Source organism: Coregonus lavaretus (genome assembly GCF_964263955.1).
Source record: "Coregonus lavaretus genome assembly, chromosome: 17".
NCBI classification, from domain to species: Eukaryota; Metazoa; Chordata; class Actinopteri; order Salmoniformes; family Salmonidae; genus Coregonus; species Coregonus lavaretus.
The window spans coordinates 46,738,034-46,760,677 of record NC_140004.1 but is presented as its reverse complement, the minus strand read 5'-3'; the positions used below and the strand labels follow the sequence as shown (position 1 = coordinate 46,760,677).

At 45.2% G+C, this 22,644-nt stretch overlaps 1 protein-coding gene across 1 annotated transcript in view; it reads right to left on the bottom strand.

Annotated features, from left to right (window-relative positions):
- Positions 1 to 22,644, bottom strand: part of LOC311144689 (NADH dehydrogenase [ubiquinone] iron-sulfur protein 4, mitochondrial-like) — a 48,484-nt gene that overhangs the window by 5,629 nt on the left and 20,211 nt on the right. Inside the window, exon 3 of the mRNA XM_084180772.1 lies at positions 820 to 992. Within this exon, the coding sequence (XP_084036898.1) occupies positions 820 to 992 (173 nt within the window). The remainder of the gene's footprint in view (positions 1 to 819; positions 993 to 22,644) is intronic.

Sequence of the window (22,644 nt, the reverse complement as noted above, 5' to 3'; positions counted from 1 at the left end):
GGTCTGAGATGTTAGCATTAGCTAGCATTAGTGGTCTGAGATGTTAGCATTAGCGGTCTGAGATGTTAGCATTAGCTAGCATTAGCGGTCTGAGATGTTAGCATTAGCTAGCATTAGCGGTCTGAGATGTTAGCATTAGCGGTCTGAGATGTTAGCATTAGCTAGCATTAGCGGTCTTAGATGTTAGCATTAGCTAGCATTAGTGGTCTGAGATGTTAGCATTACCCTTGGTGTCTGCCTGCTTTGTCCTGTCTACCAGTCTGCTTTGCCTTTGTACTGTCTGCCTTGTATGGAAAATCGGTTTAAAACTCAAGCCAACATATGCCTCTGTCTTTGCATTAGTCTGACGTAGACAGAGATATCAGTTAGCCATTTCCCAAACGCTGCCAAAGCTAAAACCTCACAAATCCTTTAACATGGCGAGTTAGTGTTGTTGTTGTTTTTGTTTTGAATTGTCTCTTTGTAATGTGTGTGGGAGGCAGAGAGAGAGACAGTCAGACAGACGTCATCCTGAAGTATAGATCTAGGATCAGTCTATCCTCCTCAAATCCGAACCTCACATTCTATTTTGCTGTGAACCCTCAAGACAGGCAGCAACCACTCCAAAGACGCCAGCTCCAGTAACCTGATGGTCGGTATGCTGCCTAGGCTGTCCATGCTGCATGCATGGCACATGAGACGTTCTGAATGTCTAGGAGTAGTGATTCTGATTGCCGCCCTTGGAAACAAGTATTTAATGTGTGTGTGTGTGTGTGTGTGTGTGTGTGTGTGTGTGTGTGTGTGTGTGTGTGTGTGTGTGTGTGTGTGTGTGTCTCTTACGTGGAGGCCCATCCCATCAGAGGGTTTTCCCAGCGCTCCCGGGTGTCAAAGTCCATCTTCCACTTCTTGGTGCCGTGGGCTCCTGACTGCATGGCCGTGCGGGCTGGCACAAAGATGTGCACCTTGCGGGTCTTTATGTGTTCGTCAGGAACCCCGGTCAGAGAGGAGATGTCCTGAGGAGGAGAACAAAACAGAACCCCAGTCAGAGAGGAGATGTCCTGAGGAGGAGAACCCCAGTCAGAGAGGAGATGTCCTGAGGAGGAGAACAGAACCCCAGTCAGAGAGGAGATGTCCTGAGGAGGAGAACCCCAGTCAGAGAGGAGATGTCCTGAGGAGGAGAACAGAACCCCAGTCAGAGAGGAGATGTCCTGAGGAGGAGAACAGAACCCCAGTCAGAGAGGAGATGTCCTGAGGAGGAGAACAGAACCCCAGTCAGAGAGGAGATGTCCTGAGGAGGAGAACAGAACCCCAGTCAGAGAGGAGATGTCCTGAGGAGGAGAACAGAACCCCAGTCAGAGAGGAGATGTCCTGAGGAGGAGAACAGAACCCCAGTCAGAGAGGAGATGTCCTGAGGAGGAGAACAGAACCCCAGTCAGAGAGGAGATGTCCTGAGGAGGAGAACAGAACCCCAGTCAGAGAGGAGATGTCCTGAGGAGGAGAACAGAACCCCAGTCAGAGAGGAGATGTCCTGAGGAGGAGAACAGAACCCCAGTCAGAGAGGAGATGTCCTGAGGAGGAGAACCCCAGTCAGAGAGGAGATGTCCTGAGGAGGAGAACCCCAGTCAGAGAGGAGATGTCCTGAGGAGGAGAACAGTCAGGAATTAGTAGCGGTGTAATGGTAATCATATTCATCAACACCAATGAATACATTAAAACAAAACTAAATAATACAATAGGCCTACAGTGAAGGAAAAAAAGTATTTGATCCCCTGCTGATTTTGTACGTTTGCCCACTGACAAAGACATGATCAGTCTATAATTGTAATGGTAGGTTTATTTGAACAGTGAGAGACAGAATAACAACAGAAAAACTCATGTCAAAAATGTTATAAATTGATTTGCATTTTAATGAGGGAAATAAGTATTTGACCCCCTCTCAATCAGAAAGATTTCTGGCTCCCAGGTGTCTTTTATACAGGTAACGAGCTGAGATTAGGAGCACACGCTTAAAGGGAGTGCTCCTAATCTCAGTTTGTTACCTGTATAAAAGACACCTGTCCACAGAAGCAATCAATCAATCAGATTCCAAACTCTCCACCATGACCAAGACCAAAGAGCTCTCCAAGGATGTCAGGGACAAGATTGTAGACCTACACAAGGCTGGAATGGGCTACAAGACCATCGCCAAGCAGCTTGGTGAGAAGGTGACAACAGTTGGTTCGATTATTCGCAAATGGAAGAAACACAAAATAACTGTCAGTCTCCCTCGGCCTGGGGCTCCATGCAAGTTCTCACCTCGTGGAGTTGCAATGATCATGAGAACGGTGAGGAATCAGCCCAGAACTACACGGGAGGATCTTGTCAATGATCTCAAGGCAGCTGGGACCATAGTCACCAAGAAAACAATTGGTAACACACTACGCCGTGAAGGACTGAAATCCTGCAGCGCCCGCAAGGTCCCCCTGCTCAAGAAAGCACATAGACAGGCCCTTCTGAAGTTTGCCAATGAACATCTGAATGATTCAGAGGAGAACTGGGTGAAAGCGTTGTGGTCAGATGAGACCAAAATCGAGCTCTTTGGCATCAACTCAACTCGCCGTGTTTGGAGGAGGAGGAATGCTGCCTATGACCCCAAGAACACCACTCCCACCGTCAAACATGGAGGTGGAAACATTATGCTTTGGGTTGTTTTTCTGCTAAGGGGACAGGACAACTACACCGCATCAAAGGGACGATGGACGGGACCATGTACCGTCAAATCTTGGGTGAGAACCTCCTTCCCTCAGCCAGGGCATTGAAAATGGGTCGTGGATGGGTATTCCAGCATGACAATGACCCAAAACACACGGCCAAGGCAACAAAGGAGTGGCTCAAGAAGAAGCACATTAAGGTCCTGGAGTGGCCTAGCCAGTCTCCAGACCTTAATCCCATAGAAAATCTGTGGAGGGAGCTGAAGGTTCGAGTTGCCAAACGTCAGCCTTGAAACCTTAATGACTTGGAGAAGATCTGCAAAGAGGAGTGGAACAAAATCCCTCCTGAGATGTGTGCAAACCTGGTGGCCAACTACAAGAAACGTCTGACCTCTGTGATTACCAACAAGGGTTTTGCCACCAAGTACTAAGTCATGTTTTGCAGAGGGGTCAAATACTTATTCATTAAAATGCAAATCAATTTATAACATGCGTTTTTCTGGATTTTTTTGTTGTTATTCTGTCTCTCACTGTTCAAATAAACATATCATTAAAATTATAGACTGATCATGTCTTTGCCAGTGGGCAAACGTACAAAATCAGCAGGGGATCAAATACTTTTTCCCCCCTCACTGTATAGGCTATGAATACACTGCGTTGTATGCCTCAAGTAAATCTGAGCTGAAAAAAACATTTCATGCTATTCCATTAAAACAACTGAAGCCTATTCGCACGTTGTAATCAAAATTCTAATCTTAAAAAGGTGCATTTCAAACTGTCATTTTCTGAGGTGCAGCCGGGAACTAGTTCTGTACGATGACGAGTGGGTGGGGTCGGATAAACTAGAATTGTAACATTTTGGCTTCCCAGTAGATTACAAAACGGCGATGGACAGAGAGCAGTGGATAGAACATTAACAGTACGAGAATAGCCTATGCAGCTGCCAACACCTCAAACACGTTTACACCGACATCAACCCCAGTATACCGGAGCAAGACAGAAACGCAAAATTAACAACACCACATCATCTCCCCTCTGCATTCAAGCAGCCCTTGGTAGCTGATTCGGACCGGGACAAAGACATTACAAGAGCGATAGGTAGGCTGTGTTTATATTTTTTAACAGTCGTTGGTTTATCGCCGCGGATATGCGCCCATTCTAGGTGGTTGAGAATAGGGGGGTTTCAGCACCTCATGAAAATGCAGGAGCCACGTTACGAACTACCCTCTTGCACCCAGTTCAGAAAACAGGAAGCACCCACTATCTATATAAGCAAGCCAAAGCCGAAGTCTTCAATGAATTGGCCAATGAACCCTGTGTTGCGCTTAGTTAACAGTGAACCGCCCACCACATTACCCTGGAGTGGGAGACGTACCATGCTACAGATGAGAGTTAGATCATTATTATTATTACTGATAATTAGACGCTGCCAGATGAATCATGGCACGGGACATTAGCATATCCTGTCTGCTAAATGAACTAGCCGTTATATGGCACATAGATAACATACAGTAGGCCGACTCATCCTGTCCGTCTGAAATACATTTCCTTCATATTATGTTTCTTTAGACCTGCCTAACATAAAATAGATTTGTGATGTGTATATTAAATGGATTTGTTAGACTTTTTTTTTTTTTTTATGTAGATGTTCAGTGGCTTGTATGCAGTCATTTGTATGACATTAACCGGCTGACAAAATGTCATGACCGCCACAGCCCTACCTGTAACCCCACCCCCCCCCACACCAACAAGTCACAAGTGCACATCTGGCACTGAAGGAGGCAGTGTGTCATTGTGCGTCCATGACCAAGTGTGAAGTGGGAGTTTACCACATACGACTGGAATAAATCCACTTCACCGCCCCTCCATCTGGTAATTACTAGAGGGAAACTAGTCTATCATCCTGAGCACCCACTTCTCCCACACGGTGACCTCTGACGTCATCTACTAAGGGAATGGCCTCTATAACAGCATTTTCGGCAGTTAAATGCAACAAAACATTTATAAAAAAGGCAATCTACTTTTGTGGGTTTTGAATTATAATTTCTTTACAAGCATGTTTGTTTATTTGGATCCCCATTAGCTTTTGCAGAAGCAGCAGCTACACTGGGTGTTTCTCAGTATGCATACCACTGCGTGAAACACTCATGCTCCGAGTGCATTCTCGTAAAGACGAGAGAGTGTGAAGAACACAAAAAACATTACATTTGAGAGGCACTCACCCCCCCTACTGTAGTACCTCACACTGCCCCCCTACTGTATTACCTCACACTCCCCCCTACTGTATTACCTCACACTCCCCCCTACTGTATTACCTCACACTCCCCCCTACTGTATTACCTCACACTCCCCCCCACAGTATTACCTCACACTGCCCCCCTACTGTATTACCTCACACTCCCCCCTACTGTATTACCTCACACTCCCCCCTACTGTATTACCTCACACTCCCCCCTACTGTATTACCTCACACTCCCCCCCACAGTATTACCTCACACTGCCCCCCTACTGTATTACCTCACACTCCCCCCTACTGTATTACCTCACACTGCCCCCCTACTGTATTACCTCACACTCCCCCCCTACTGTATTACCTCACACTCCCCCCTACTGTATTACCTCACACTGCCCCCCTACTGTATTACCTCACACTCCCCCCCTACTGTATTACCTCACACTGCCCCCCTACTGTATTACCTCACACTCCCCCCTACTGTATTACCTCACACTCCCCCCCACAGTATTACCTCACACTGCCCCCCTACTGTATTACCTCACACTCCCCCCTACTGTATTACCTCACACTGCCCCCCTACTGTATTACCTCACACTCCCCCCCTACTGTATTACCTCACACTCCCCCCTACTGTATTACCTCACACTGCCCCCCTACTGTATTACCTCACACTCCCCCCCTACTGTATTACCTCACACTGCCCCCCTACTGTATTACCTCACACTCCCCCCTACTGTATTACCTCACACTCGCCCCTACTGTATTACCTCACACTCCCCCCTACTGTATTACCTCACACTCCCCCCCTACTGTATTACCTCACACCTTCCCCTACTGTATTACCTCACACTCCCCCCCTACTGTATTACCTCACACTCCCCCCCTACTGTAGTACCTCACACTCCCCCCCTACTGTATTACCTCACACTCCCCCCTACTGTATTACCTCACACTCCCCCCCTACTGTATTACCTCACACTCCCCCCCTACTGTATTACCTCACACTCCCCCCCACTGTATTACCTCACACTCCCCCCTACTGTATTACCTCACACTCCCCCCCTACTGTATTACCTCACACTCCCCCCTACTGTATTACCTCACACTCCCCCCCTACTGTATTACCTCACACTCCCCCCCTACTGTATTACCTCACACTCCCCCCCTACTGTATTACCTCACACTCCCCCCTACTGTATTACCTCACACTCCCCCCTACTGTATTACCTCACACTCCCCCCCTACTGTATTACCTCACACTCCCCCCCTACTGTATTACCTCACACTCCCCCCTACTGTATTACCTCACACTCCCCCCTACTGTATTACCTCATACTCCCCCCCTACTGTATTACCTCACACTCCCCCCCACTGTATTACCTCACACTCCCCCCTACTGTATTACCTCACACTCCAACCACTATTACCTCACACTCCCCCCCCACTGTATTACCTCACACTCCCCCCTACTGTATTACCTCACACTCCCCCCCTACTGTATTACCTCACACTCCAACCACTATTACCTCACACTCCCCCCCTACTGTATTACCTCACACTCCCCCCCACTGTATTACCTCACACTCCCCCCTACTGTATTACCTCACACTCCCCCCTACTGTATTACCTCACACTCCACCCTACTGTATTACCTCACACTCCCCCCCTACTGTATTACCTCACACTCCCCCCTACTGTATTACCTCACACTCCCCCTACTGTATTACCTCACACTCCAACCACTATTACCTCACGCTCCCCCCCTACTGTATTACCTCACGCTCCCCCCCCTACTGTATTACCTCACACTCCCCCCCACAGTATTACCTCACACTCCCCCCCCACTGTATTACCTCACACTCCCCCCTACTGTATTACCTCACACTCCCCCCCTACTGTATTACCTCACACTCCCCCCCTACTGTATTACCTCACACTCCCCCCCTACTGTATTACCTCACACTCCCCCCCTACTGTATTACCTCACACTCTCCCCCTACTGTATTACCTCACTCCCCCCCTACTGTATTACCTCACACTCCCCCCCTACTGTATTACCTCACACTCCAACCACTATTACCTCACACTCCCCCCCTACTGTATTACCTCACACTCCCCCTACTGTATTACCTCACACCACACCTCCCCATTCCCTGAACCTTCCTCCAGCCAGGACAATGGCAACAATAGACAAAACAAGATAAACACAAATAAAACGTTTTACTTCATAATTATCAGCTAGGTATGTGAATTGTAGTAAATCTAGCTAGCCAGCTAGTTAAACACGCAAAAAATTACCTAAAACCAGTGGTGTAAAGTACTTAAGTAGTACTTTGAAGTAATTTTACTTAAGTGGTTTTTGGGGGTATCTGTACTTTACTATTCATATTTTTACTCTACTTTTAAATTCCTAAAGAAAATAATGTACTTTTTACTCCTTCCACGCCTGTGGACACACTCCTTTGGGCTTTGGTTAAAGATATGGCAAATTGGGGGCAATACAGTCTTTCATTATTAGATAATATATATAAAAATGTTTCACTGTTCAATGTTGTCATTTCACTTCTGAGTTTTTCCACTTTACTAGTGAAATAGTAATTGAAATGATGGGCAATATCGAAAGGTTTTGTTATAAATGACCCATTAACTTCAATGAACGATGGAGATGAATTGGGTTTCCTGCCCATGATATCGTTTAAGGTAGTCCAAAGTATTTTTCCATTGTGTTTTGTCATTTACCGTTGTTTGGTAGCATGATAGCTGTACTTTTAGTTCATGGTTGACACAGCTTGTTGGCCATAATCCGATCGGCATTTCTCAACCAGTTCAAATCACATGAATGCATCCGACTGGTATTTACGACTTATCAACTGGTAAATTCCCACCTCCCACATGGTTACAATCGCAGAAACTGGAGAGGCCTAACATAACAATGATGTCACAACAGACAATGCCAGGAACATTGTGAATGCTGAATATTGAGAATGGCATTTACATTTTCCCGTTGTACCGAAACTGAACAGTGAGCCCAAAACCACAATGCGTACCGAGCCGTGGGTTTGGTGATCCGTTACACCCCTACGCATTAGGGTTGTATTCATTTGCGCAAACCGTATCAAAATGTTTTGCAACAGAAAAAACAAGAAAAAAACAAGCAGCTCCTGGTTTCATTATGTTCTACTTCAGTTTGGCGCCTAATGAATGAGGCCTAGAATGATACGGCTACACTGTGTGGTTGGGGAAATTAATTTAGGCCTAAATCGTTAATAATGTAAACGGATGACCTGAATATCACTTATTTTAGTGATTACAGCATTATTGCAATTTTCAAAAACTTTGACCAACACTTGACTTAATGACCGAAAAGTTTGTGACGATTGAAAAGAATGTGCATGTAAAAAATATTTCTTGACATATTACGGAGTCCATTACATGTCAATGCAAATTTTATACCAATATCAAATGAATTATCAGCCTTATTTGTCTTTTCCTCCCCTGGCTGCTAACTGCTGTCAGGATCCTTTTAACATATCATTCCGTTAGGTGGACCAATAGCCACGTTTCCTTCCAACCTTTTTATGAGAGTAAAGTACATGTCGGATAAAATAAATGTCATGACAGAACTGATGGAAACAGAAAACCTGTCGGTAAAAACTTTCCAAACGTCAACAAAACAAAATACGCTAGACAAGGTGGGATCTTTTTGTGTCGGTAAATCGCGGTGGTGGATCGCGCAAATAAATATTGACATAATAATCATTATATCGAAGTAAACGTGGAGTCACGCGATGATATGTTGTGTGGTCCTCACACTACGACTCGTTGGGAAACCATGCAGTTTATTAGTCTACAGATGAAATAAGTTATGAACTTCAGAGTGGTGAAAGTGCAAGGTGATGGAGCTTGATGCTCCTTTCCAATACATTTTGACAGTCTTATTCTGGTGACATGATCAATGCTTGGCTGCTGTTTGACAAATACGAATAAATTTGCTGTTTTGTCCATAATAATCACATCATATAGTAGGCTATACCCGCATTGTATCTGCAAACTGTTGGCTACAGCGCACGTGCCAATACAGACAGAGCGAACAAAACATTAAGAACACCTTCCTAATATTGAGTTGCACCCCCCCCCCCCCTTTTGCCCTCAGAACAGCCTCAATTCGTCGGGGCATGGACTCTAGAAGGTGTCGAAAGCGTTCCACAGGGATGGTGGCTCATGTTGACTCCAATGCTTCCCACAGTTGTGTCAAGTTGGCTGGATGTCCTTTGGGTGGTGGACCATTCTTGATACACACAGGAAACTGTTGAGCATGAAAAACCCTGCAGCGATGCAGTTCTTGACACACTCAAACCGGTGCGCCTGGCACCTACTACCATACCCCGTTCAAAGGCACTTAAATCTTTTGTCTTTCCCATTCACCCTCTGAATGGCACACAACAAGCCATGTCTCAATTGTCTCAAGGCTTAAAAATCCCTTCTTTAACCACCTGTCTCCTCCCCTTCATCTACACTGTTTGAAGAGGACTGACCAGGTGAATCCAGGTGAAAACTGTCATGGAAAGAGAAGGTGTATTTAATGTTTTCTACACTGTGTATAACACACTTTTTTTTTGTGAGAAATCCATCAGTAGAGTTGAAAATGCGATGGAAACCAAAAAATTAACTTAAATGTTTTATTTGGTCAATTTAACTGCAACATTTAATTTGTATGTGATTACGTCATCAAACACAGCCTTTTATACGCAACGAGTCAATTTGACGTGGAAACACAACTTTGGTGGAGATTGAAATGGGTCACTGCAGTCCCCTTATCGACAAAAACATACATGAAAGTGTGTATAGGTCCAGAGAGAACAAAACACACCACAGACGCCACAAATACTTCCCAGAAAGTATGATGAACAAAATCATAACTAATTGACCCAGTTGTAGTAAATGACTGACTGCATAACACAGAGTCCGATCCCCCTCCTCCACCACTGGCGTTTGATTCGGCAGCTGCACCATGTTTTTCTAACGTCACCAGTGAACTAATTCAAGGTATGACTGCCTGCCATGCCAGTGCTCTGTCCATCTGAGGCTTCAGGTTGGGTCTGTGTGTATCAGACCGTACCGCCGTAGGGTCACAAACCCATCACCAAAACAACAGCATGGATTCAGATGGGTCACACTTGGAATTCTTTGTCCATTGATACAAATAATTACATTATTATACAGTCAAATCCTTAAAATTGGCCACAATAGCTCATCCTCAAACCTTAAAAAGATCCCAAACGGTCATTCTGATTCCCATGTAAAATATCATTTTTTGAGTGCCTAAAATATCACCCATAATATTTTTGGGGAGATAGGAAATGTTTTTCAAAAATGTTGAGGATTTCTTTCTCTCATGGCTAACTACCAGGAAGTTTGAAAAGACCGGCTGAGTGGGCGGGGAGCTTACATGCATGACCTTGCCTTGACTGACAGCTCTTTGAAACGCCTATGTCAAGAAACATGGATGCAGTGAGCAGTGCTGCAGTAAAATCTTTAAGCAAATTTGGTGATACACAAAACAAAAACATTGAAATTGCATCAATGATGTATATATATATATATATATATATATATATATATATATATATATATATATATATATATATATATATATATATATATATATATATATATATATACATACATACATACACACACACACACACACACATCTCCCATTTGTGGCGGTTCACAACTAGCTAACACCAGACACAGATGAAGACCTAGCTAGCCAGTAACTAGCTAACACCAGACACAGATGAAGACCTAGCTAGCCAGTAACTAGCTAACACCAGACACCGATGAAGACCTAGCTAGCCAGTAACTAGCTAACACCAGACACAGATGGAGACCTAGCTAGCCAGTAACTAGCTAACACCAGACAGATGAAGACCTAGCTAGCCAGTAACTAGCTAACACCAGACACAGATGGAGACCTAGCTAGCCAGTAACTAGCTAACACCAGACACAGATGGAGACCTAGCTAGCCAGTAACTAGCTAACACCAGACAGATGAAGACCTAGCTAGCCAGTAACTAGCTAACACCAGACACCGATGAAGACCTAGCTAGCCAGTAACTAGCTAACACCAGACAGATGAAGACCTAGCTAGCCAGTAACTAGCTAACACCAGACACAGATGGAGACCTAGCTAGCCAGTAACACCAGACAGATGGAGACCTAGCTAGCCAGTAACTAGCTAACACCAGACAGATGAAGAGCTAGCTAGCCAGTAACTAGCTAACACCAGACAGATGAAGACCTAGCTAGCCAGTAACTAGCTAACACCAGACAGATGAAGACCTAGCTAGCCAGTAACTAGCTAACACCAGACAGATGAAGACCTAGCTAGCCAGTAACTAGCTAACACCAGACAGATGATGACCTAGCTAGCCAGTAACTAGCTAACACCAGACAGATGAAGACCTAGCTAGCCAGTAACTAGCTAACACCAGACACAGATGAAGACCTAGCTAGCCAGTAACTAGCTAACACCAGACACAGATGAAAGGGGAAACATAAAAGTATCTTTGCCATAGATGAATAGGGTCAACTTTTAATTATATTTGCTGACACCCTACAGTCAGATGTTGGCACCAGTAGAGTAGCTATCTAGCTATATAAACCACTCCCCTCTGCAAAACATGCGGTTACAAGGCGGTACTTATTTAAATTAGGTCAGGGAATATAATGTTACCATTGATGTATTAAAATGAGTTGGGGTGATGTCACCCTATCCCCTTAAAGGAAAATTCCACCCGAAATCCATCTTTTTGGTATTTGTTTCATTAGTCCATTGTTGACATAGTGCCAAAATGTTTTGCTTGTCAGAAATCAAGTTAAGATTGATCATTTTCAAAATACAGAAATCATCCCCGTATGATGCTGGGTTTTGCATCATATGAAGCAAATTGCATCACGTTGATTTCTGTATTTTGAAAGTTACATATCTTTAAAAAAAAAAAATTCTGACAAGCAAAACATTTTGGGACTATGTCAACAATGGACTAATGAAACAAATACCAAAAAGATGGATTTTGGGTGGAATTTTCCTTTAATAATCCGCCTCCTGAATCCAAGTGTTTGACGTAGGGGAGGGGAGCAGTACTTTATGATCAAACTTTATCAATGTAGAAGCAACAGTCATTTTCATACTTTGATCTGGTTTTATCCAAATATCATATAATTTCATGAAAAACATGATTTTGACTGTTCATGACATTTTAATAAAGTTTGATGTTTTGAAGTAAAAGGGTATTTTTATTAAACCATTTTTATCGTATTCTTTGGTCAGCATCCATTTTTTTTCACCACTCAACCCTTACGGTGGGTCTCGACTCAGTCACCTCAATTAGTGGGTCACGAAGCAGACCGTTTTGGGAACCTTCCGACTAGGCTACTCCACCTGGGAGACTGGGTTAAACAGTGTGACTGGATGCTTCATTCCTAGATTTTCCATTGGAGATCAGGCTAGTTGGGCAACCCCACAAAATACTTTAGTCTTGCTGCATACTGGAAACAACTTGAAAAACAGACTTTACCGAAACAGTTAACTACTTGCGAAAAATGAATCACTGTGCTCAAAAGGTTGTGCTACAATAAAAAAATAAAAATAAAAAACTGGCATCCATCACATATTTCCGACCTAAAGGGCATGAAGCCCAAATATGTCACTATTAAAAACAGACTTGAACTCTGTTGAGACTTTGATTCCTAATACCTGCTTGGCTAACACACATTATGTTAGAATTATGATCCTATCAGGAATACGGCCAACAGCTCACATCATGGGTCAAGTTACAAAAACAAGCATTTCTTATTCAACAAGAAATAGTACCTCCCTGTTTCACTCAGTTTCAGACAGTTTTCAGATAAAAAAAAAAATATATATATATATATATATATATATATATATTCATTTGAAAAATGGAACATAATATCCCAGAGTCAAACAAACTTATCCAAATCTGCAAATCGCGGTTGCACGTTGCCTAGCTCAAAATGGATATAATAAATACATATTAAATAGACAACTAGCCTAGTCAATAAACCTTGACCTAAATGGAACAATGAACTTGAGCGCCACTAGCCTGATCCCTGGTGGTGCAGGAGAGGAGGAAACGGAGGAAACCCTTTTATTATATTTTATAATATATGCATATTCCTGGTTCAACCGGAGCCCATTCAGCACCCTATAGAGAACCAGGTCCAATTCTTCTGGGAATTAGCAAACAAGCGATGGGAAGTCGGCGACAAAACTCAGACAAACCTCCCAGCACGCCGGACCACAGCCACCCAAGATTGGAGGGCTTTCCAGGGCGCTCCCCATTCAATACAAGAATTTCACACATTTCAATGGCCATTACAACTTCAAAGAATCACATTTTCATCATTGTCTGTCATCTGCCAGTTGATTTGTATAAAAGGCGGTCTTTTGCATGAACACACAAAAGCCAGCAGCAGAGTTATGCTAACTGAGAGCACAGCTAACTGGTTACAGCCAAATACTATCAATTATATTGACAAGATATTCAAGTGACCGCTCTAACATTGGAGTACATGTCCTCAAGGACGGAAGGCAGGTGAGATCAGGCGGGACCATTCTAATGGAGGGCAGATACACGCGTGAACAACTGGCACAACTAAGGACAGACAGAGCAACAGTACATTAGTACAGATGGTTTATAAAAAAAATAAAAAATAAACTGTACATATTGGAGTGAAGACGGATCAATTACAGGTTCCCTCCCAAATGGTACACTACCGCCTTTATAGTGCACTACTTTTGACCAGGGATATAGGGATTAGGGTGCCATTTGGGTTGGACAGGGACACTGGGCGGTTGTTCTGTGGTCTCTTTGTGGTCAAAGCGGAGAAAGGAATGAGCCCTGGTCCCAAATGGTGTTCATATTTAAAGTTGATTGGAGTGGAGACATCAATTACAAATGTGGTTGGACCATGGGTGTATTCATTAAGGAAACCGTTTACCGTTTCAGAACCAAACAGAACGAAACAAGGGGGAACCTAAATTTGGAGTAAACGGTTTGTTGCAAAACATTTTGCAATAGAATCTGCATAATGATTACACCCCAGGACACTGATCCAACAGCAGTTGTTCTATGGTCTTGTTGTGGCCCAAGAGGAGAGGGGAGTGAGTACTCCTCCTGGTCCATCCGAGAAAGAGGAGAGGGGAGTGAGTACTCCTCCTGGTCCATCCGAGAAAGAGGAGAGGGGAGTGAGTACTCCTCCTGGTCCATCCGAGAAACATCTCCATCAGAGATAATGCATGACGATATCTCTCCCAGACACATTTTTTTAAAATTATTATTATTATGTTTTATTTTATTTATTTCACCTTTATTTAACCAGGAAAGCCAGTTGAGAACAAGTTCTCATTTACAACTGCGACCTGGCCAAGATAAAGCAAAGCAGTGCGATAAAAACAACACAGAGTTACATATGGGGTAAACAAAACGTACAGTCAATAACACAATAGAAAATCTATATACAGTGTGTGCAAATGTAGTAAGTTATGGAGGTAAGGCAATAAATAGGCCATAGTGCAAAATAATTACAATTTAGTATTAACACTGGAGTGATAGATGCAAATAGAGATACTGGGGTGCAAATGAGCAAAATAAATAACAACGTAAATAATAATATGGGGCTGAGGTAGTTGGGTGGGCTAATTTCAGATGGGCTGTGTACAGGTGCAGTGATCGGTAAGCTGCTCTGACAACTGATGCTTAAAGACAGTGAGGGAGATAAGTGTCTCCAGCTTCAGAGATTTTTGCAGTTCGTTCCAGTCATTTGCAGCAGAGAATGGAAGGAATGGCGACCAAAGGAGGTGTTGGCTTTGGGGATGACCAGTGAGATATACCTGCTGGAACGCATACTACGGGTGGGTGTTGCTATGGTGACCAATGAGCTAAGATAATGCGGGGATTTGCAAACGGATGGCACTGTGATAGACTACATCCAATTTGCTGAGTAGAGTGTTGGAAGCTATTTTGTAAATGACATCGCCGAAGTCAAGGATTGGTAGGATAGTCAGTTTTACGAGGGCATGTTTAGCAGCATGAGTGAAGGAGGCTTTGTTGCGAAATAGGAAGCCGATTCTAGATTTAACTTCGGATTGGAGATGCTTAATGTGAGTCTGGAAGGAGAGTTTACGGTCTAACCAGACACCTAGGTATTTGTCCACATATTTTAAGTCAGACCCCACCGAGAGTAGTGATTCTAGTCAGGCAGGCGGGTGCAAGCAGCGTTCGATTGAAGAGCATGCATTTAGTTTTACTAGCGTTTAAGAGCAGTTGGAGGCCACGAAAGGAGTGTTGAAGCTCATTTGTAGGTTTGTTAACACAGTGTCCAATGAAGGGCCAGATGTATACATAATGGTGTCGTCTGCGTAGAGGTGGATCTGAGAGTCACCAGCAGCAAGAGCGGCATCATTGATATACACGGAGAAAAGAGTCGGCAAGAATTGAACCCTGTGGCACCCCTACAGAGACTGCCAGAGGTCCAGACAACAGGCCCTCCGATTTGACACATTGAACTCTGAGAAGTAGTTGATGAACTAGGCGAGGCAGTCACTTGTGAAACGAGGCTATTAGTCTGCCAATAAGAATGCGGTGATTGATAGAGTCAAAAGCCTTGGCCAGGTTGATGAAGACGGCTGCACAGTACTGTCTTTTATCGATCGCGGTTATTATATCGTTTAGGACCTTGAGTGTGGCTGAGGTACACCCATGACCAGGGGCAAGTTTCAGCGGAGGGTGCAGAGCTGGTGGCCGGGGTAGTGGTAGCCAGGTGGAAAGCATGGCCAGCCGTAGCAAAATGCTTGTTGAAATTTTCAATTATCGTAGATTTATCGGTAGTGACAGTGTTTCCTAGCCTCAGTGTAGTGGGCAGCTGGGAGGAGGTGCTCTTATTCTCCATGGACTTTACAGTGTCCCAAAACTTTTTGGAGTTAGTGATACAGGATGCAAATTTCTGTTTGAAAAAGCTAGCCTTTGCTTTCCTAACTGATTGTGTATATTGGTTCATGACTTCCCTGAAAAGTTGCATATCGCAGGGGCTGTTCGATGCTAATGCAGTACGCCACAGGATGTTTTTGTGCTGGTCAAGGGCAGTCAAGTCTAGGGTGAACCAGGGGCTATATCTGTTCTTAGTTCTGTATATTTTGAATGGGGCATGTTTATTTAAGATGAAGAGGAAAGCACTTTTAAAGAACAACCAGGCATCATCTACTGACGGAATGAGGTCATTATTCATCCAGGATACCTGGGCCAGGTCAATTAGAAAGGCCTGCTCACTGAAGTGTTTTAGGGAGCGTTTGACTGTGATGAGCGGTGGTCGTTTGACAGCGGACACATTACGGACGCAGGTAATGAGGCAGTGATCGCTGAGATCCTGGTTGAAGACAGCGGAGGTGTATTTAGAGGGTAAATTTGTCAGCATGATATCTATGAGGGTGCCCATGTTAACGGATTTAGGGTTGTACCTGGTAGGTTCCTTGATCATTTGTGTGAGATTGAGGGCATCTAGTTTAGATTGTAGGATGGCCGGGGTGTTAAGCATGTCCCAGTTTAGGTCACCAAGTAATACGAACTCTGAGGATAGATGGGGTCAATCAATTCACATATGGTGTTCAGGGCACAGCTGGGGGCTGAGGGGGGTCTGTAGCAAGCGGCAACAGTGAGAGACTTATTTCTGGAAAGGTGGATATTTAGAAGTAGAAGCTCAAACTGTTTGGGCACAGACCTGGATAGTATGATAGAGCTCTGCAGGCTCTCTCTACAGTAGATTGCAACTCCACCCCCTTTGGCAGTTCTATCTAGACGGAAAATGTTGTGGTTGGGAATGGAAATTTCAGAATCTTTGGTGGCCTTCCTAAGCCAGGATTCAGACACTGCTAGAACATCAGGGTTGGCGGAGTGTGCTAACGCAGTGAATAACTCAAACTTAGGGAGGAGGCTTCTGATGTTAACACATGCAAGGCTTTTGCGGTTACAGAAGTCAACAAATGATAGCGCCTGGGGAGTAGGAGTGATACTGGGGGCTGCAGGGCCTGGGTTGACCTCTACATCAATAGAGGAACAGAGGAGGAGTAGAATAAGGATACGGCTAAAGGCTTTAATAACTGGTCTTCTAGTGCGTTGGGTACAGAGAAAAAAAGGGGCAGATTTCCGGGCGTTGTAGAATAGATTCAGGACATTATGTACAGACAAGGATATGGAAGGATATGAGTACAGTGGAGGTAAACCTAAGCATTGGTTAACGATGAAAGAGATAGCATCACTGGAGGCACCGATTGAGCCGGTCTCCGCGTGTATGGGGGGTGGGACAAAGGATCTATCTGAGACAGGTTGAGCAGGACTGTGGGCTCTACATTGAAAAAGTACAGTTAGAACTAACCGAAACAGCAATAGGCAAGGCATATTGACATGGGAGAGAGGCATAAAGCAGTCACAGGTGTTATTCGGGAGAGCTAAGACAACAGCTGGTAATGGCGACGTAAGTTTGAGCTGAGGCTAAACAGGATGGGGTACCGTATAAAGGAACAGTCCAGCAGGCATCAGCTGTGTAGCTGAGTGATCATAAGGTCCAGTGAACAGCAATAAGTAAGTCCAGGAGCAGTTCAGTGGCTGCTACGCTACAGGCACGGCTGTTGATTGCGTGTGCTAGCGGGCCGGGGCTAGCAGATGGATCTTCATGGTCGTCGCAACGGGAAGCCTGTTGAAACCACATCAGACGATTACGTCGGCAGACCAGTCGTGATGGATCGGCGGGGCTCCGTGTCAACACTAGGAGGTCCCGTCCGGTTGACAGAGAGGTAGATAGCCGGGAGATGGGCTTGGCTCGAGGCTAGCTCAAGGCTAACTGGGGTTAGCTTCAGGACAGTGGTGATTAGCCAACAACGACAACAGCCATTTGGTTGCAGCTAACTAGTTGCGATGATCCGGTGTTAAGGTCCAGTGATTCCGGCAGAAAATCCGATATGCTCTGGCTCGATAGCATGATGTGCAGACTGGCCGACAATTGTCCAGGCTAGAGCTGGCTGGTAGGTAGTGCAGGCCACTGCCACGGACAGTGGTGAAGACCGCTAACGGTGGCTAATAGCAAGTAGCTAGTTAGCTGGCTAGTTTCAGCCAGAGGTTCTGGATAAAAATGTATGAAGAAACAACAGAATCTGTTCCAGATTGGGCGAAGCGGGTTGCAGGAAAGTATATTTAGGATGGAAAGTGAGATTGAGAAATATATACGAAAAAGACAAAAAAACAGCTATTTACATGAGGACACTACAGAAAACACGACCGCACTGCTATGCCATCTTGGAATCAAGGATTAGACTTGCAACATTCTGGTATCTTTCCGGTACCCTGGTTTTCCAGAAATCGTGGATGGAAGATTCTCGCATTTCCTTGTAATTCCAGGAATTTTACAACCTGGATTTCTGTAAAAAAAAAAAAAAACGGGGAATTTTGCAACCCTATGCATGACGGTCCGTCTCTGACACATACAAACGTTTGGACACACCTACTCATTCAAGGGTTTTTCTTTATTTTTACTATTTTCTACATTGTAGAATAATAGTGAAGACATCAAAACTATGAAATAACACATATGGAATCATGTAGTAACCAAAAAAAGTGTTAAACAAATCCAAATACATTTTATATTTGAGATTCTTCAAATAGCCACCCGTTGCCTTGATGACAGCTTTGCACACTCTTGGCATTCTCTCAACCAGCTTCATGAGGTAGTCACCTGGAATGCATTTCAATTAACAGGTGTGCCTTCTTAAAAGTTAATTTATGTAATTTCTTTCCTTCTTAATGCGTTTGAGCCAATCAGTTGTGTTGTGACAAGGTAGGGGTGGTATACAGAAGATAGCCCTATTTGGTAAAAGACCAAGTCCATATTATGGTAAGAACAGCTCAAATATGCAAAGAGAAACGACAGTCCATCATTACTTTAAGACATGTCAGTCAACACGGAACATTTCAAGAACTTTGAACGTTTCTTCAAGTGCAGTAGCAAAAACCATCAAGCGCTATGATGAAACTGGCTCTCATGAGGACCGCCACAGGAATGGAAGACCCAGAGTTACCTCTGCTGCAGAGGATCAATTCATTAGAGTTATCAACTTCAGAAACTGCAGCCCAAATAAATGCTTCACAGAGTTCAAGTAACAGACACATCTCAACATCATCTGTTCAGAGGGGACTGTGTGAATCAGGCCTTCATGGTCGAATTGCTGCAAAGAAACCACTAATAAAGGACACCAATAAGAAGAAGAGACCTGCTTGGGCCAAGAAACACGAGCAATAGGCATTAGACCGGTGGAAATGTGTCCTTTGGTCTGGAGTCCAAATTTGAGATTTTTGGTTCCAACCGTCGTGTCTTTGTGAGGCGCGGTGTGGGTGAACGGATGATCTCTGCATGTGTATTCCCACCTTAAAGCATGTAGGTGGTGTTATGGTGTGGGGTGCTTTGCTGGTGACACTGTCTGATTTATTTAGAATTCAAGGCACACTTAACCAGCATGGCTACCACAGCATTCTAAAGCAATACGCCATCCCATCTGGTTAGGGCTTAGTCGGACTATCATTTGTTTTTCAACAGGACAATGAACCAACAAACCTCTACGCTGTGTAAGGGCTATTTTACCAAGAAGGAGAGTGATGGAGTGCTACATCAGATGACCTGGCCTCCACAATCCCCTGACCTCAACCCAATTGAGATGGTTTGGGATGAGTCGGACCGCAGAGTGAAGGAAAAGCAGTCAAGAAGTGCTCAGCATATGTGGGAACTCCTTCAAGACTGTTGGAAAAGCATTCCAGGTGAAGCTGGTTGAGAGAATATTTGATATTTGGATTTGTTTAACCATTTTTTGTTTACAACATGATTCCACATGTGTTATTTCATAGTTTTGATGTCTTCACTATTATTCTACAATGGAACATTTTTTAATAATACAAAAAAAAAAAACTTTAATGACTAGGTGTCCAACCTTTTGACTGGTAGGGTTAGACATGGGATTAACCAAGCAGACTATGGTCATAAGCGTACTTCATATGTTAGAGAAAACACCACAGCCTGCGGACCACAATAGCAGCAATACTCTCTCCAGATGTATCTAGCTAGCGTCGCCAAGATGAAACCATAAATGATGCACGATCCAGGGCAACTAGCACAAAGGTGCTTTATGAATACACGTAAAACATAGAGCAGTAGCATCATCTCATTCTCATGCAGCAAAACAACATTTCTAGACGTTTTATTATTGCATACATTAGTAAAGAAGCTAGGAGGGAAACAGAGTATGGTACGATGATGCCTCAGTCACAAAGAGTCTGATTGTGGCTGGAATGTGGTCTGTTCCCAGGAGGACTAGAGAGGGGCCGGCGCAAAGGGAAAACCCACAAGGAGAGAGAGCACTTTTCTTCTGCCATGTACAGGAAGCAAAATGAGAACTATGAAGTTTGACACTATTCACAGACCCCCCTATAATACCTGGCTCTGCAGGCAGAGCTAACAGAGCACCATGCAGGCTTAAGAGAGGGGAGAAAGAAAGGACTGGCAAAGTCTGTCACATGAAAGCCTGTCCATATTTCTGACACCTCGGAGGCTGAGGCTCCTTGGAGGATAAAGAGTGATTGGGAGGCTGGTGGTGTGGGGCAGCTGGGAGACTGGCTGGCTGGAGTGGGGCAGCTGGGAGGCTGGTGGTGTGGGGCAGCTGGGAGACTGACTGGCTGGCGTGGGGCCGCTGGGAGACAGGCTGGCTGGCTGGCGTGGGGCCGCTGGGAGACAGGCTGGCTGGCTGGCGTGGGGCCGCTGGGAGACTGACTGGCTGGCTGGCGTGGGCAGCTGGGAGGCTGGTGGTGTGGGGCAGCTGGAAGACTGACTGGCTGGAGTGGGGCAGCTGGGAGGCTGACTGGCTGGCTGGCGTGGGGCAGCTGGGAGACTGACTGACTGGCTGGCGTGGGGCAGCTGGAAGACTGACTGGCTGGCGTGGGGCAGCTGGGAGACTGACTGGCTAGCTGGCGTGGGCAGCTGGGAGACTGACTGGCTGGCGTGGGGCCGCTGGGAGACAGGCTGGCTGGCTGGCGTGGGGCCGCTGGGAGACAGGCTGGCTGGCTGGCGTGGGGCCGCTGGGAGACTGGCTGGCTGGCTGGCGTGGGGCAGCTGGGAGACTGGCTGGCTGGCTGGCGTGGGGCAGCTGGGAGACAGGCTGGCTGGCTGGCGTGGGGCCGCTGGGAGACTGGCTGGCTGGCTGGCGTGGGGCAGCTGGGAGACTGGCTGGCTGGTGGCGCTGGGAGGCTGGCTAGCGTGGGGCCGCTGGGAGGCTGGCTGGCGTGGAGCCACCGGAAGCTTTACTACATGGGTGGGAGATTTCAGTCAACAAGAAGGGGGAAAAAAGGTTTGGGAGTCTGACTGTAACTGAGCATAGCAGCAGAGGCAGAAAGCAGAGGCAGGCAAGCTGTGTAAGTTATGTTGTGAACAGGACCTGGTCTGGTCCTCGACAAGGGCCTGTTGAGCAGTGGAGGTAACGAGAGAGAGTCGGTAGCGCCTCTGGGATTTCACGCTGTAGCCCCGGAATACAAACCCACCAGCTACCTAGCTATCTAGACCCTTTTTCCTGAGGCGTGCAATGTGATTTTAAATTTTTTAGATAAACATTTGAGAACTGGGAACTAAGCTCAAATTAACCCACTGTGTTAATGAACCTTGGGCTTTTAGGGATGGGCACAGTTAATCGAATATCCGGATATCTTAAATGGACTTTAAGTTTAATTACTTGAATTAAAAGAGAATAAAAGTAGGCCCATTTTAAAAACACTAAATTAAATTATCCTTGTAACATTATTACCTACAAGGATATACTGTACCATGACATTTGAAATTCTTAATTTAATTTTTAAAAAATGTTTTAATGTAGTTTCTTTAACGGTGCGTTGAGCTAGTGCATTTAGGTCTCGATCAGACAAACAGCGTCGTTGCGTGTTGGTACACCAGAAGTACATTCATTTCCAATGGAACGCTGCGTTTGCCTTGTAGCATTGTGTTGCTCACATCGACGGGGCTGTAGTGGAGCAGGTCAAGAGCTTTAAGTTCCTCGGTGTCCACATCACTAAGGACCCATCATGGTCCAAACGCACCAACACGGTCGTGAAGAGGGCACGACAACGCCTCTTCCCCGTCACGAGGCTGAAATGATTTGGCATGGGGCCCTCAGATCCTCAAAAAGTTATACAGCTGCACCACTTAGAGCATCTTGACTGGCTGCATCACCGCCTGGTATGGCACCTGCTTGGCAATTACCTCAACTACCTGCTACCCCTGCACATTGACTCAGTACCGGTACCCCTGCACATTGACTCAGTACCGGTACCCCTGCACATTGACTCAGTACCGGTACCCCTGCACATTGACTCAGTACCGGTACCCCTGCACATTGACTCAGTACCGGTACCCCTGCACATTGACTCAGTACCGGTACTCCTGCACATTGACTCAGTACCGGTACCCCTGCACATTGACTCAGTACCGGTACCCCTGCACATTGACTCAGTACTGGTACCCCTGCACATTGACTCAGTACCTGTACTCCTGCACATTGACTCAGTACCTGTACTCCTGCACATTGACTCAGTACTGGTACCCCTGCACATTGACTCAGTACTGGTACTT